Source organism: Thermobia domestica, chromosome 12 (genome assembly GCF_964235325.1).
Source record: "Thermobia domestica chromosome 12, izTheDome1.hap1.1, whole genome shotgun sequence".
Taxonomy (NCBI): Eukaryota; Metazoa; Arthropoda; class Insecta; order Zygentoma; family Lepismatidae; genus Thermobia; species Thermobia domestica.
The window spans coordinates 116,333,020-116,351,163 of NC_137465.1; the positions used below are offsets into that span (position 1 = coordinate 116,333,020).

At 35.6% G+C, this 18,144-nt stretch overlaps 1 protein-coding gene across 2 annotated transcripts in view; it reads left to right on the forward strand.

The window, feature by feature from the left end:
- The first annotated feature begins 2,105 nt into the window (after window positions 1-2,105).
- LOC145666600 (uncharacterized) overlaps window positions 2,106-18,144 on the forward strand; it is a 55,768-nt gene continuing 39,729 nt past the window's right edge. Inside the window, exon 1 of one of the 2 annotated variants that reach the window (XM_081734005.1) lies at window positions 2,106-2,270. In XM_081734005.1, coding sequence (XP_081590131.1) covers window positions 2,219-2,270 — 52 coding nt within the window. In that variant the 5' untranslated portion in view covers window positions 2,106-2,218. The remainder of the gene's footprint in view (window positions 2,271-18,144) is intronic. The other variant, XM_081734004.1, reaches the window with a different exon arrangement.

Genomic DNA, 18,144 nt, shown 5'->3' on the forward strand with positions numbered 1-18,144 from the left:
AATTAACGATTTACAATAAGGGGTTAATACGAATAAACTGTGCTCTGATGAGCAGGCCTACTTTATTACTAGAAAATAGTTTGCTGATTGTATGTAATATTGGAGTTCTTTCAGATCAGTTTGCTTATCCTAGAGTCCCGTTGATTATAGAGTAGTGTAATGTTTCTCTATATTCTTTATTTTTAATTTTACATAATAACATTGTTATTATTATATAATTACTTTAGCAGAATAATAATAAGCAACTTTTTTTTTAACTCATAGGGATGAACACGAGTCAAGCTAAAACTCGACTCGGCTCGAATTCAAGTCGTAGTAATATCCTCAAGGGTAATATCCTCGAATCGAGTTCCGAGCCGATTCAGTTTTTCGCGTCGAGTTTCGAGTCCAGTCGAGTTTGATAAATGGCTCGTTCGTTTTAAGTCGTCTTGAAATCATGGCCTGATTACACTGGAAAACGAAAGCCATGGAATACTTTTAGTGTTGCTCACGAGAGGGGACACTGCTCCCATCTCGTCTCATCTCGATAATGAGACCACAAGATATTTTTTATAACGAGCTCAGATCGGCTCGGCTCAACTGAGAAGATGGCTCGAGCCGGCTCACTTGAAGTGAACCACCGGCTCGAGCTGGCTTGGTACGGATGAGCCATTTGCTCGGTTCAGTTCAACTGAGCCGAGGGCTCTAGCCGAGTCGGTTGGGTGAGCTGTTGGCTCGGCTGACTTCTCGGTTCGGGTCGATAGCGAATGAGCTGTGAGCCAAGCTGCTCGAGTCGTTGACAATCCTAAACCCGAGCCGAGCAGTTTTGAAGATATTTGGCCAGTGCCCTATAACTTTTAACAGTGTTTGGCACGAGCTCGAATACTCAACCTAGACCCTCAACCCAAATTCAGAAGCTCGTGAACAATGTTCTTGACTCCGAGACTTCACGACTACCTACGTTGGCAATCAACTAGTTTTTTAGTATTCAAATACAAACCGCCTACCTTTCTTTTTATATACAGTGTTGTTATAATAATAATTATTATTAATAATAATAATAATAATAATAATAATAATAATAATAATAATAATAATAATAATAATAATAATAATAATAATAATAATAATAATAATAATGATTATATAAGTTGTAGTACTAGTAGTGGCATTGATAATAATTATACTGTCTATATAATATACTTGAAGAATGTACTTGAAACTACACACCGGATTTGACTCGAGTCGACTCGGAACTAGACCCCAATTCGAGTCGAGTTGGAGGATATTTTTCGAGTCGAGTTCTCGGGTCGAGCTCAAAGATGTCTGTTGCTAGTCGAATCGAGTGTCAAAGAAAACTCGCTCGAACTCGCTAGTGTCCATCCCTACGAGTAACGCAGTATGGCATTTTATCAATGTTACATTATATGAAAATGTTCATATATCAAGTAAAAATTTGCCCCTGCATTTACATAAAGCGATTCAGAACGTGCAATAATAATAATATTTATTATTATTATTATTATTATTATTATTAATAATAATAATAATAATAATAATAATAGTACTAATAATAATAATAATAATAATAATAATAATAATAATAATAATAATAATAATAATAATAATAATAATAATAATAATAATAATAGCGGTAGCAATAGTAGTACGGAAAATTGAAGTCATATTTTTTTTTTTAAGTTTCGGACCTAAAAGTAACGCGTTAGTAACGCGTTACTTTCGAAGTAAAGTAACAGTTACTTTTTGGGGGCAAGTAACGCGTTACTAACGCGTTACATTTTAAGAGAAAGTAAAGTAACTTGTAACGCGTTACATTTTTACAAGTAACTTACCCAACACTGTATATATATTCGAATTACGAACGTACAAATAGAAATGTAAGTCACATTCAAATGTTCTTGAACTCCAATTGAACATATAAAATGCGCTATCTATCAATTTATTTCATTATCGTTTGTGACATAATCATGTGAGTTCTTTGAGTAAATGAGTAATTCTCTGTAATGCATGAACGTAATTAGAAAACATCTTTAAAATTAGTGCGGAAAGATCAAAGATCGTTTTACAATCTGGCAACATAGCGAGTCTCTGGTGTGGCAACCCTAGGCGAAGCGCAGCTTGTATGCAGTGCGCAGTGTTTCATGATCTATGGCTTGTTTGTCGTGACTTGTTGGTGTAGACTAAATGTTGTAGTGTTTGCTTTATTTTTCTTTGCATAATGTTTTCCTTAAAGTTGCTCTTCGCCACATGTTCTTTGTTTTGCATTATCGGTACGTATTCAACATCAATGTACGGAAGTGAGAGAAGTCCATTTTGTAGCAGACAGATTTGCAATTGACCGCCTGAAGTGATTGGTTGAATTCTTATCTGCAGACGCTATGTTAAGCAATAATAGATGCACTGTATTGAGCGCGTTATTTGGGTCAGATAGAGAAGCAATATATGTCATGCATGACAGTATATGTATTACAAAGAATACATATATTGTTTGTGATATGTATATAGAGACCTACATGCAGATCAAAATACGTTGCATGTATATTGCTCGTCCGTTTCTCCTAATATGTAAATAGATGTAAGTTGGTAAAGTTGACCGAAGTAAGGTCAAGGAGTAATATATTCAAATATTTGGTAAGATTCTTGAATAAATTTCATAGATAAGTAGGGTTACCACCCGTCCGGGTTTCACCCGGACATTCCAGGAATTAAACAATTCGTCTGGAGCAACATCTACTCCGGTCGCCAAATGTCCGGGAATATGAAAATTTATAACAAATTACGTTTTATATCTATCATAATACGTAAGCCGTAGTGGTTCAAGCAAGCACTACCGAGTATTTTCATATTTCTTGTCCATTAATTTTCTGCTTCAGAAATTTAAATACCACTAGCTATTTTATAATTAATGAACTGTTTTGTACTTTATTTGGAGGTTTATTATGTGGTTGACACCACTAACGCTAGTTCGAAATAAGTTAATTTCCTTTCCATTTTGTGCCACAACAAAACCTACTTTTCATTATTGATTGTAATTAACAGAAACAATAAAGCTGCAATGTTTGTCATTATTTTTCTGGACACGGAATACCTTTGAACGAGTGACGTCACTATTAAGCTATTAAAATAAACCAGTAATTTTAAGAAAATATAGTTACTCATGTAACGTTTGAAGTGACTTGCATAGCCTGAGTGTGATCGACTGAGATGGGGGTAATAGTTAAGAACAGCTACTTCTCATCTCCCGTGCACGAGGATACATCTTACTGTTGCACTACCTAAACACCCTAAGTACAAGGGCAAGAACTCAGTCTGTTACCTACTTTTTAACATCCTAGATAGTCAATGAATAATTCCTGAAAGTATGGCGTTTCTCGTCCTTCCCTAAATGGGAATTACGGCTCCTTAACTATAACCGAAATGGGTAGTCTGGGGACGCGTGGTTCAGTGGTAGAGCGTTCACTCCGGTGCTTGGGGTCCCTGGTTCGATACTAGCTCGTACCGTGTGGACTTTGTGGTAAAAAAAACACCGTGCTCGTGGGTTTTCTCGGGGTTCTCCCGTTTCCTCCCACTCTTCATTCCACCATTTAATTAATTTCTCATCATCATCGTCTCCTTTAACCTAACAGGCATAAACGTGGGCGTAAAATTGAAAAATTTCATTTCATTTGAGATGGATAGTTTCAGGGTGTCTATCGGTCACGAAAGTCATGAAATTAGAAAACGGTCATAAAAGTCAAGAAATTTTGCTTTTGGGTCACGATTTTTTATATCTGTGCAAATAGAAGTATAAAAAGGAAAATTTTGTTCTATAAAACGTCAAAATTCACCACCAAAAATGCCTCTGGTCGGCTTAAGATTCTACCAAATCAAACAAATCACTCTTCTATCGCATGCATGAAAATTCGCTCTTGAGAATGTTACTAAATTTTATGGTTTGGGAAGGAAAAGGTCACAAAATTTCATTTTGGAATTTTAGTAGACACCCTGAGTTTGTTCGGGTGTTCATGAGTATGTGTAAAGTACGACGGAAAGTGTTAACAAAAGATGGAAGACTAGTTTTTAACTATTGTTTGTTTTAAATGTGTATCCTGATAGTAAAATTGCTTCAGTGCAACTACTGTTGAAATTTGGCCTTCCAGTTAGGTATACGTCTTTCAGTGAACAGCAGTAAGCCTATTAGTACATCTTGTTCACGATTTATGTAATTTTTTGCATGTCGATCCTTTAAATTGACTTCAATTTTTTATATGTCCGGCATTTCTCCAGATGAAAGGTTACCCTATAGATAAGTAATAGGGCTACACAATGAGTATAAATATATAATCTTTAATAAAATTGATGGTGCAGGTTGATGAAAGATAACTCTATTAAATGCTTCACCGATGGTATATTTCTGCAGTGTGCAGAAGGTGTGTTTTATGATTATAAGTAGGACGTTACTAATACGAAACCATGACAACTGCTATTAAAACTCGTATGATTGCCAAAAATATTTTTTTTTTCATTACCCTCGCTCACGCGTATACACACTATTGTGAGGTTCTAGAACACAGATCCCTTTTATAAAACTAATGAAGTATATTTTACGTACAGTAAATGTGCCAGTCCTCGACCACCTAGCTAATTTTCGTATGGTCCTTAATCGTTGTTCACTGAATGAAACAACTTTGGAGGATGCAACTAGCTCACACGTGTTCCTAAAGCTATATTTTATCCAAAACTGTGATAACTTAGACTATTTATTTAATATTAATCGGAGAAACACCAATGACTGATCTCTTTTAGTGTTCGACCGCGTTTCGTTAATATTCGACCGCCTACTGTTTAGTCATCGACCACTACTCGGTTAATGTGCTTTTCAGTGTTGCCACAGTCCTAGCTCTGGAGTGGGCTGAAAAATAGTACCAAATTGAAACAAAACGGGCTGAATTCATTAATTTTATACCAGTGTAATACATGGTTCTATAATACGAAACTAAAAGAGGTAAAGTTCTAGAACACTCCCTCCCTCTTCCAAGAGTCCAAATCAAGAAAGTGGCCTTTTAAAAATTATTTTTTAGAAACATACAAATAGGACCTCGAACAACCATGGAAGTTCCAGGGGTGCCCACAGAGGGGGGGGGGCTATGACGCAAACTGCGTCATTGAAATATTTAGGGGGGTTAAAAATCTATATAAATATGTTTGAGGGAGTGTAAAAATTAATCGAAAAGATTTTTTCATGGAAGAACACCTACGGATAGACAATAGGGGGGTGCGTCATGGACATAAGGGGGGCACCACTGATGGAAGTAGATAAAACTTTTCTCACACGTAGGAAGTATAACATAGGCCGGAAATTAAAAGGAGAAACAGTTATCATCTTCGGTATGTACTCAAACGCGCCTCTGTTTCAAAGTGACCAGTAAACCAAAACGGTATTATGGAAAAAAATACATAAAACGAGGAACAAATCAATAATCTCCGAGTCAGGGATGAGTTCAAGGGGTAGCCCGGGGGAATCTCCCCCCGAAGAAAATTCATCCCCTCGGAGAAACTCTCAAAATTTCAGTCACAAAATGTAGAAATTACTTCACCCAATTATTTGCATTTCTTTCCGTGCACGTGCAGACGAAATCCGATCTCTCAATATTCATATAAATGACGCAGACCCATTCTATATAAATATTAAATATGCAACATCTAAGATAGAATACCAAAATAGTCAATAAGACCTGTATTTCTTAACGCTATGACCGAGTTTGACAGAACATGAAATTGTCAACTGTTGAAGAAAGGTTTGTATTTTAGTAGGTACTATACTCTCGCCCTATATTATATATTAGTAGGTAGCACTAACACAGATTGGAAAGGAAAGGAAAGATAGGGAAGATCTTTCGATCATTCCATATGATCTCTGATGTCAGCAGACTTCAGTTCTTGAAAATGTACAGTTCTTGCATTATTTGAAATAGAGCGCCTAAATCCCATTTTTCGCATCGGAATTAACAGACGTAAATGTGTTTTACGATTGTTAAAGTAAACACACCCTTCTTTAACTAAAAATAAGTCAGTTAAAGGGTGAGATTCAGAGGGATCAGGGAGAAACAGTTATCCCTCTTGGGTTAGAGATTTATATAGAATTTATCAATATAATAGTAGTATATAAGTGAAAGATTGCTATTGAAGATGATGAAGATCCTGCTCAGTGCCGTGCCATGGGGGAGGGGCAAGCGGGGCAATGGCCCCGGGCGCCGAAGTAAGGGGCGCAAAATTCGGGAGGGAAAAAGAAAAGAAGGAAAGAAAAAAGAGAGCAATGAAACACATATGCACATGTGGGCATGTGCACATATATAAAATGAAAGGAAAAAAAGTAATAAAAAGTGCTCGAAATCAAGAAAAAGCAGGGTTTACTTTTTAAAATTTTCTCACCTTTCGCGGCTGGGGTGTCGACCTTATTCACATGTATGGGCTGCCGTCGCATACTCTCGCACCAAGCGCTGATTTTCCACGACACGGCACTAATCCTATTGAAGATTCCGTACTCTAAACTATTGATGTGTATGCAATGAAGAAACCAAGGTTAATATGCTTTATTTAGAATCAGAAGTGTGAGAAAGAATGATAATATTTTGTTAAGATATTCCTATGTATGTTTGTTTTAGGACAAAAAAATATTTGAGTTAATTTAAATCTTTTTTTATAAACTTCTAAATTAGTAACAAACAGTAACTACTGAATATAAGAAATAGTAACAAAAATAGCTACTGTAAATAGCAGTTAAAGTTTAGTCTAAAATATTTTTGCCAGTCTTTATTTAATGTTTTAGGTAAAATTAAACGATTTTTTTAAAATTATAATCTCACATTGAATATTTATCAGCAAGTAGTCTCAATATTAGGTAAGATGTGCATGTGAATGGAATTGTTAAATATGCTGCTTTCTTGCAAAAAAAAAAAAAAAAAAAAAAAAAAAAACTGCTCCCCGAGGAGTTCACGTTCTCCCCGGGTGAAAATGTCTGAATTTAACACTGCTCCGAGTTAGTGTGTAAACTACGTTATAATAAAATATTAAAATATAAGTTATTGCACTTTATTCAGGCTTATTTCATGACCAAAGAAGGCTACTAAATTGACATTTGTAAACAATGTAAAACCGGTCCAGGATCCTAGAATCTTCCCTGAAAGACATCATAACACAATATTATTAATTTTAGGTCACAATGGATGAACTGATTTAGCGTAATTTGTTTCCCGGTATAGTTTGAAGCGTTACGCAGTGCAACGTCACAGAATGAATATTCAACAGCATTTTTTAAGAGTCCAATACACAGTATGAGTAACGTGAGATGTAGGAAAAGTCTTACTGACACTTTTGAAAGTGAGACAAGTATTTGTTAAATGGTGCTGAATTTGATAGAATTGTACCAACTTTTTCACAAAAGGGGCTGAAAATGCCAGCGTGGTACCAACGGGCTGATGAATGACAAAAAGGGCTGAATTTGGTACAATTGTACCAAGTGTGGCAACAGTGGTGCTTTTAATTACAGTATGAAGGCTAAAGCATAACTTTACCTAACTAATAGCATCTGTAGATGTTACATCATTAGTTTTTTCAGGTATCACATCGCAGTTTTGCACAATAGTCGTTGAGAATAAGTAATTTTGTTATAGTTTGTCAAGAAAAAAATCACCAAATTCATTTAAGGTTCAGTGGAATGCAGCACTAAACAGACTTTGTCTTCTCGGATAGAATGTTAAACCATAGGCCCCGTGACCAGGGTTGAATTCAGGCATGTTCAAGGGGGCTGGGCCTCCCTAGAATATATATGCGTCCCCTAGAATATCTATACAGATGCATTAAAATATTTGCTTTTTTCTGTGTAATTTTTTCGGTAATAAAAGTCTTTTTTAAAGAAAATTAGTTTCTTCTTTTGCCCAACCTAATTGTTTTAATTAGCAAACCGAGTTTTCGTATATCACACACAAATGTTAAGGAAAAATGGCAATATGTGGGTTATTGCAACCGACAAGGCAATAACAAGTCTCCTGTTTTGTTGCGACAGATTCCTGCTGCTCTATTGCAATCTAAAACAGAGCCTCCCTTCAATTTTCATTGCCCCTCCTTGTACAAAAATCTGAATTCAACACTGCCCGTGACGTAGATGGCTGGTCCTAACTTAGCCATTCTATAAATAAAAACCCTTTAGCTTTAGAGATTCACAGTTGAAAACTGGATTCATCAGCATTAAATATTCACTCAGAATCATTCAGAATATCAGATTGCTCCGTTTCTTCCAAGTATTTCTCAGTGTCCTGAAATCACAAGCGAATGTTTTCCACGACAGCGTATCACACCTTGTTCGAAATTTCGAGAGTTCGGGACACGATTTGCGGGTGTTTTTTCATGTAAGTGTGGTACCAGGCTTCACCAGGTCGATTGTCTTGAACGGCCTTTTAAGATTTTCTGCATCGACAATACTTCAGAAGATCGTGTTTCTTCTATGGGAAGTCCATTTTGCTCATATTAATAAGGCAGTTTGCTAATCCCTCTTCTTTTTTCTGTGTTAGATATGGTTCTGGACCCATTCTCCGCTCTTTGGGACTGCAACCATGAAGTTTATCCATCATCATTACCGGAGGAATTCCGTAGATTGCTGATGCCTTTAGTATGGAAAGCTCTTATTTGCGAGAATCCTCCAGAGCTTTTTGTAGATCCTCGTTTGAATAAAGAGATGTACTCAGACTCATTATTTCTGAAAGAAACAGGAAAATTCTTACGGATATGCAAGGAAAACAGGCGTATTTCAGACGTAAGCTGATAGTAGCTATTCTACTGATAATATTTGAAAGCAGTTCCACGAGGAAGCGAGAATGATGTAGTTCAGTATTAAACGAATTAGACCAAATATAAACACATTACTCAAGTGAAATGTCAAACCCTAACAGTGCCGTTAATTGTGCATGAAAATCTTGGGAAACTGCAAGAATATTCAGTTACTTGAATGTTAATTTATTTTATGGCCTTTAGGCATATAAGGTTCCGGCAGGGATAGAGTGAGAAGAGGATGTTGGAAGGTAGACGGCCATGGCTTATTTTGTAAGTACCATCCCAGAATTTGCCTGGTGTGACAGGAAAACCCCTGGAAAACCTCAGTCAGGATGGTCGGTCGCTGGGATCGAACCCAGAACCTCCCAAAAGCTAAGCCAACGCTCTACCATTTTTTAGTTTATCTCAACCGAGTAATTCAGCTTTAAGGCTCCTTGCGCCAATTTGGCGTAATCCAATCATGACAGGGACACGAACACAGAAATATTAAGGCCAGTGATCTTTCAATTGATATTGTTGGATGCGGAAGCTTGCCAGAATGAATTACTTCACAGATTTCGCTGTACTCTGTCTTGTTAGCCATTCTAAGTAGCCTACGCTCTTCACTCGTCAAGACCAAACGACTGAATGACAAATTGGCAACATAGTTGAGGTCATTCACTTCTTTTCTCTAAGCAGAGTGGGATTTCCTCCGTCAGAGGGTGGCGGGGCCGAAGTATGTTTCGCATATTTTTCAAGGGCACACCTGAAATAGAAAGACTTTAATAATAAGATTCAACATATGATTACAGATGTAAATTAATCGCTTAATTAATGCTTGAATCAAGGAATTCTGCGAGAAAATACAAACGCAAAGCATGGGAGGACACTGAAAACAAAGTCAATCCTCGACCAGTACAGATGTATTACGAAAATAAGTGGTCGAACAGTAGTAAATTTTTTTGTCCACCATTGTGAACTTCAGAATTGGTAACTAGGAACTCATTTCATGCAGATAAATCGAAAGTTAGTCGTTATTGACGTTCCTACAATTTTTCAGCTCTCGACCAACCTGTGGTCGAGCACTAATTAACGAAGAATATTTCGTAAGTCATTGTCCGACCACTAGATTTTATCGATTTATTCTTCAAATCTTACACTTATCCCATTTGCAACAGATTAAAGCTGTCGAAAAGTCAGTGCTTCTTCCGTAAGCATTCAGTTGATTGGCTATTACGGAATGCACGTGCAATATATTTTGGCAGTATCTTTGGGATTTTGGTTCAGAATAAGTTGCAATTAAATTATAACGGAGAATCATGCTTTTTTTTTTTTAATCGGAAAATAAGCCTAATATACGGTTTTAAAGTGAAAAGGTCGGCAACTAGGGGGGTGGTTGAAGACTGGCACATCCACCCTACCTTGTTTTTGTTCCTTTTCGGTTTTTTTTTTTTTTTTTTTTTTTTTTTTCAAATTTCTGTTCTTCCAGTTTTTGGACTTTTTTATCGTTGAAATATAAAACGGTTGAAGTATAATATTACCGAAACTGAAAACACTAAACTTCAGTCTTTGAACAGTCCATCACCATGAATGTTCTATTTCTTGATTGTTTTGTATGTGTTTAAGGACAAGTTTGGTGAATTACGACAAAATAAATCACTGGAAATTCCACTTGCACTGAGGGATTTCTTCTAATAACGTATGTTCTAAAATAATATACAGCATTACTCGAGCAGATGGTTCTACTAAATTTTGACACATTTCTTACACTTTTAGATTAGGTTAGAGCTTTATTTTTCTCTTAGCGGAGCACACAGTACATAGGGAGCTCCATTACTATTTACAGATTGACTTCAGGAGGGCTCAGTATTAATATAGTGTGGACGTATGGCATAGAAACTACAGTGTATAAAACACGAACCAACTTCTACTAGGTGGTCACTAAAAAGGCACGAATGCTATCTAACCGAGTCAGGGTAGGATTGCCCGAGCGGTAGCAAGGGAGTGCGTCCGTAGGAAGCAGGCACGACAGCGACGGGGTGATATGCATAAACGAAGATATAATGGAAGAGCACACTTACACATGCAATACTTTCGCTATCTCTCAAAATTCATTTCAGTATGCTGTGCACTGACGGTAATTACTTGTAGGTCCTATTCACACTCTCATTCTATTACGAAGAATGTTTTACATCGTATTTTACCTATAAATTTCCAATTTGGTAGAACCGTATGCTCGAGTGAACCCTAATGCACGTACGGGTAGTGTGTGGGGGTTCTGTCCCCACTGTTATTTTATAAGATAGATTGTTGGAAGAAATCCTTTTATATAAGTGGTATTTTGGTTGATTAATAATTTGAAATAGTTTACTTTGTTGTAACTCACCTAACTTAGCCTCTGGATGTGGCCCTGTGTTCTAGAACCTTGCACATCGTCACTTACGCGCCTGCGTCCTTCGGACACTACCTCATGGGCCCATGACTTTCACCATGCCCTGACTCGGTTAGATCGCATTCGTGCTTTTATTGATCAAGCATAGGTTGGTTTGTGTTTTTTTGCATTATAGGTTTTAAGCCGTGCATCTGGGAGCGTATTTATCCGCAAATCGTAATAGAGTTGGAAGTTTTCAACAATTATTTGTAGTGGCTCCCTTGAATTTTATGCAAAGAGAAATAATTTCATATCTCCCAGCGTAAATCTTTTGGGGAACAATAAGAAGGAAATTAGTGGAAAAAATTATATTTCTTTTTCAACAATTATTTCGAGTGTAGTGCCAAAAGTAAGTCTGCATAGAAATTCCCATCTTTTAACAGAGAGAGGCTACATAATAGAACAATATTGAAGACACTAAAAAAAAAAAAAAAAAAAAAAAAAAAAAGGTTCGTTACAAAACAATGTTCGTAGGTGTAGTATGTCTCTCCATTCTCATCTGGACGAAATCGATTCTAATGCTTTCAGATGTATATTAACTACTTTCCGTATTTACAAAATGCTACTAATGCGCTTTCTCAAGAGTATGTTTTGTAACCCAGATGTGTTAGGGAGTGTACATAGATGATTAACACAAAGAAATAAGATGCTATTTGAAGTTATCGCAATTTAAAATGCCTTGAATTGCATTTAGGTTTTGTTGGAGTAGTATGTAGACTGAGCCATGGATTGCATAGCAATGATACGTACATTATTTCGTTTTGTACCTTATTGTTGTAGGTAAAAGGTATGTAAACAAATTCCTTACACATTACCCTAATCTTCTATTATAAAACTACAGATTTTACCGTTGACTCTTCCAATTTGTTACCTATCGCCATCAAATTGAAAGTTACTCTTATGAATAAAAAGAATCATGTTCATAGTTATTTGGTGGTCGTAATTTTGATGTCTGCAAGCGTTCTAGGTAGGTTGAACATAACGTGACTTATGGCGATATAAGTGGAAGACAGTCTTATTACATTTAATTTGCTATTTTATAGGAGCATTTTTCAAATGAAACAATAGTGTACCAAGTTAACAATACTTGATTGAAATGCACTAACAATACAATTTAAGCAGAATTATATGTAGTTCGTCGTAGTGGAGGCGTTTCATGTGGTACACAGTGCAAATTAGTTTGTAAAAGAATGCTATGATTTCCCCTTTCTTCATGACTGAAATAAATAGCTTCGCCCTCATTAATTCTCTTGCAATGAATTAATACTATTTGCATGTATCTACTTTACTGTGTCAGTGATTCCGAATAGTGGCTTTAGTGTCCCAATCTCCTGCCTACTCTGAAACATGGCTGCCTATGGATCTGTACTCGCCAGGGGTTACAAAAGAAATTACCTCATGTAGGCATATCTAGCAAAAATATAGATTTGGTAATAGTATAAAGAGTTAGAAGGTCATAATTCTCAGAAAATATTATATCTTACTATCATTATATACAAGGTGTTTCAAAATAACACGGACAACATTTGGGAGGTGATTCTTGAGACAAGATAAGTCGAATAGTATAAACCAACCTGAGTGCACAAATACTTCCTTTCGGAATTATAGGCTGCTGAAAACATGAAAAAATGAACTTTAAGGGTAAATACCTTAAAAACTATGGGACCTACCACAGTGAGATCAAGACTTCACTTAGGAACTAATATGTGCCCTATCCAAAAATCTATATTTAACGTTTTCGACAGCCTATAACTCCGAAAGGAAGCATTTGTGCACCCAGGTTGGTCTATACTTTTTGTCTTATCTTGGTGTCAGGAATCACCTTCCAAATGTCGGTGTTGTTTTGAAACACCCTGTATATGTCTGATTCTCCTAAACTGCACGAAGTGTTTATTATGTCTTCCATGAATTATAGGACAAAATATGGTAGTGATTAAGAATAGTCCGTTATAAAATGGTAATTTTATAGTTCATAGTACATGAAACATGAAAAAGAATTATATATAGAATTTCAAATTCCGTTGACGGAGGAATTTTTCACGGTGAAGTTGGAGCTCCTTCGTGGCTAAGCGGTTAGCGTACGCGTCCTTGGCGCGAGAGACCTGGGTTCGATTCCGGGCGGGAGCTCAACTGGTTCGGAGTCCACGTTAATCAGTAGGTCCACGTCTCATATAGCCTCGCTGCTGAACGGGACGTGAAACTCAAAATCAACTCAACTCAAAAATTTCATTTCAAAATTATGTGTGAAAGAAAAATCCTACCTTCAAGCATTTGGTAAAATGTGTTCCTGCATACTATTTTGAAACCCTACACAATCCTTCATCTGCGCGCCGGAATATCTTTTACAGGATACTTGCATGTAAGGATTTTTTTCTTTTTTTTTCGTAATTAAAATATGCATCCTATTGTATCGTTAAGTTAAACTGTGCCCTAAAATTTAATGCGTGTTTCTTTCACAAACGTTCTGTTCAGTATATAATGATTCGGAATTTCAGGTTACTATAATTTTGTCAGGATGTTTATCAAACTGTTAATGACAAAAGAATGGGTGAAGCTGTAACTGTTTTTAAGGAAATATTTGTTTGAGAACATCTGAAAGAAAAAAAAAGTGTGTACCATTCTCTTCTTTAATCTTCAGTAAAAATATTTTCACTATGCAACACGAGATAAAGAAAGGCTGCTTGCACGTATAATTTTCGGAAACCGCAAGAGAACTTTAGTTAATTTTTGAGATAATTCATTCCTGTAGAAAGAAAATTAACAATGGCGTATAGATGATGTGAAAACAAATGTATTCAGATGAATATGCAAATAGCATTACTATCCATTTAATTTGCCACTCAGAATCTATTAACACATTAATTACTACATTTTAATAAAAACTATTGTACTGCGACCTGACAAGGATGTGACTAGTTCGATAACGAGCCTCAAACTAATTGATGTTTCTTTCCTCATCAGTTCCCATACCATTATGCCTGATCTTCTTGATGCACATCTGCTATCTTTAGTTAGTGCAGCATTATAGTTGAGTTAGTTGAGAACGCATAAAGGGAACCTAAAAATCTGCGAGTGTGCGACTCTATAATCCTAAATTTGAGACGCCAAGTTCAAAATATACCTAACAAATATTAAATTTTTAATATAAAAACAGTTTCTGTACTTCCGGTCCATTATAAAAATCTGTTCACATCATTTAAGGACATCAAACATTACTTTGGTCGTAAATTTGTTGACTTCTGAAAGCGGCGATAGTAAAGGCAACCAAATTTAAGAGGTAGTGTTTTATTTAAATTTTCTTGAAAATATTGGTTTCTATTTTCGTGTTTCGTTTCAAAAATTAGTTAGTGTTGATTGATTATGAATCTACAACTTCTGTACTGCAGACAGAGTTAAAGATCGATAGGGAAGGAGCGAAGCAAAACATAAACATCAGTAAAAATTTAAAAAAGAAAGAAAAAAAAGTATGCTTAAAATATAGCATAAGCAACAAGAACATGCCTGTACACGTTTCTGAAGTAGATTTACAACTTACATACTATACTTAGTGGGTGATTGACGTGGTACACTTAGTGAATAGTTGATTGTTAATTAATAGTGACCGAAATTCAAGCAGATCCTGCGACAAAGCTTAAACATTGATCTCTATAACCATGATTTAAATAAACACTTTTATATTTCTCATCGCAGGTAAAAATAGGAAAGTTATTCATACTAGAAACATATACGTATTAGCTGTAGTGTGTTGAGTTACCGTATGTTTCGTCCTTGAGCTGGTCTTAGAACAAACCGAGCGCAAAACAATACACATCAAAAGTTTTAATGCCTCAATCATGGAGTTAACCTCGTGGCTACATGGTTAGTGTGCGCGCTGAAGACCCGGGTCCGACTCTTGGTGGGAGCTTGTAGATCGACGTCTCATATCGCCTGACTGCTTAACGGGACTTTAAATCCCAAACTGAAATGTTTTATTGGAAAATTGCGAATGTCTAGACAAAAGGTAATTTTTAAGAGTAGGTACCGTTCTTAATTGGTAGTTACAATCAAAATGGCAACGAAAAAACTAGGAATAGAATATGTAATATATTTGTCAAATGCTCAGTTGCACAGAATGACGTTCTCTGGATATGGGTTTACATATACCATGTTGTCAAACATGTTAGAATAGACTTTAGATAAAAATTATTTTTAACTGTTGTTAGTGTATATGTAAAATACTAGTATAGAAAATAAATATTAACTTCAAGTTATATATATACAAGATTAAAAATTTACTGATAAAATCTTTCTTAATTGTTAGACAGAACTTAGTTTTAAGTTTAGGTGAAAAGGTAAAAATATAAATATTTATAGGCAGCTATTTTTGTTAATAGAATATTTTGCTTACTTCTCAGGATTTCTTGAAGTAAACGCTTGCACAAATCTTACGTTTCATGTTATATAGAGTTAAGTAAAATATCAACGTCTAACTGAATAAGGCCGGTGGAAGTAGGCAACAGTGTGGTTAGAATAAATAATGTCCAAATAAGTTCTTTAGTTACTTAAATATAGAAATAATGTGGTAATAGCTGGTAAGAATATTAATGCGGGAATCAAGGAACCACAAGGACAAGGTTCAAAACTAAATTAAGGAGTATTAGGTTTTTCTTTCTTTTTTTTTTTCCCCCTTCAGCTTTCAGTTTAATTTTGGAGTTTTCTTTATTTAGATCCCATAGTTATGCCCTTTAGCCAAAGGAGAGGGTGATTAATGAAAGTGAACGATTGTGAGATTACACTTTGTGCTCACTTACAGAGAATCGAATCCAGGACCGTGTGCACCAAAGGAACACGCACTAGCCACTAAACCAATGAGGAGTACTGGAGTGATCTACTTGCTATAGTAAGTAAGCACGTAAAGAACATATGTGTTCGTGACTTATAATCTATCCGATCACGATCAAAAAAATATATATAGCTTAGCTCATGAATCTCTGCCACGGATGACAACAAAAAAAGAATTACAATCGCGGCAGAGATTCGTGAGCTAAGCTCTACCCACCCTTTTCAAGCTGTACCGGTATGTCGTTTTAGTAGTTAAATTTAACTTCACAATAGCTTCTAATCACTTGTTTGAATCAAGGTAATAGTAATATGGTATAATTAAACAAACTTTCTTAAAAGTTATACAAAGAAATGTTAGCAAAGGAACATTAATAAAGATACAGGATATAATTCACTTCAAATATTTTTAATTTGTTTTTTTATATTCTGTATTTCTTGATTGCAATTTATTGTATCATAAACAATTCTATGCTGTAATATTAAACATAGTCTGGATTTCTCTTAATAAATGTTATTAAATGATTTGACACTAGGGAAAAATATACACACGTGCGGCAGTTTTGAAGCTGAAGTAAGGTGATTATTCTCAAATTTTTGGTATTATCTTTGGTGTTCATTTAGTATGCTATTATTGTTTTCATAGATAAAGAAAATAAATTATTAACTTTCCTTGTAATTTGATTTTATACATCTTCTAAGTGGACTTAGTACGTCCGTCTTCAAACATCGTGTATATTAGAGTAGAGTAGAGTCTTTGTGTTCTATGTCCTTATCAACTCCGAGGTTATGATGGATAGAACCTCTATTATCGAGGGCTTCGAACCACGTCGCCGAGCTTGAATCCGTCACAGTTAGAATGTACAGAACTGATACAAGATCAGCTCTCACAGTATAGGGCGTTTCCCGCTATACCACCTTTTCTCCAGGAGAACTGGGTTACAAGACCAACCTTGTATCGTATACTACACAATTTTGGAAAACAAAGAAGTGTTATGTTCTAAACAAATTATTCGAATAATTGTCTCCTGTAATTATCATGTTCATTTTCATGTCCAGTGTTCCTTAAAATTCCTTTCTGATCGAATTACTTATCTCTTCTTCCATTGCAGCCTATAATTGTGAAAGTTCATTCCTGCAAATTCAGTGTACACTGAATGGAAAAGTCAAACTGCTGAATGATACTTAACTTTTGTGTGCAAAAAGAAGCAGTAGGTAGTCAGTGTAGATGTGTAGTCGAATCGCATGCCGTTCGTTGTAGATGTTACAGTAACATTTAGCTTGATCAGCGTGGATGCTTCATATTGACTTATTAAGCACGCAACTGCCTTAAATGTTTTAAGTACTTGCTGTATACTCGTTATTGTGTATGTCGTTATTACATGTCTAAATGATATGGTAATGAATAGAGAAGGGGGGGAGATACTGCATTAACAGAGCGACTTTTGAAGATTATGATTTAGTATAGCGTATTTCTGGAGTTTAAAATAGAAAAAGCAAATTCAAATTGAAAGTAACAAGTTCGGGAAACAACAGAAAATTACTGTAAAAAGTGTATAGTTGGGATGGTTACTTGGAGTGTCAAACATTACATCTTTGCTACTAGTGTTTGTGTGTATAGAGACAAGTATTCCAATCTGTAGTAGGAGTGTCCCTTACTTGTATAAAAGATAATTTCTCGAAAATTTATGACAGCAAAAGGATCATTTCTCAACTTTACGCTTTAGTCAATTTTTATTTATGTCATTTAAGTTGGTGAGTTTTTGAATTTCGTATTCTTATAACAAATGGGATCTACTATTAACTAGTCGGTTTTTATAAAAACCGGAAACCGGTTTCTAGTAAAACCGACATTTTGGTTTTCACTGAAACTAAAAACCCAAAACTGTTTTGGAAAACACACAAAACTATTTCTTTGGAAACGGAATCGGTTTCCGGAGAACAACAAAACATTATTCTTTTCAGAAATAGAACCAGTTACGGAAAAACAAACCGGTTTCGATGAAAAACAACCAGTTTTGAAGAAAACGGAAACTGGATTTGGTGAAAAACAACCGGTTTTGGAGAAAAGCGAAACCGGTTTTTGTGCCCACCACTACTATTAACCA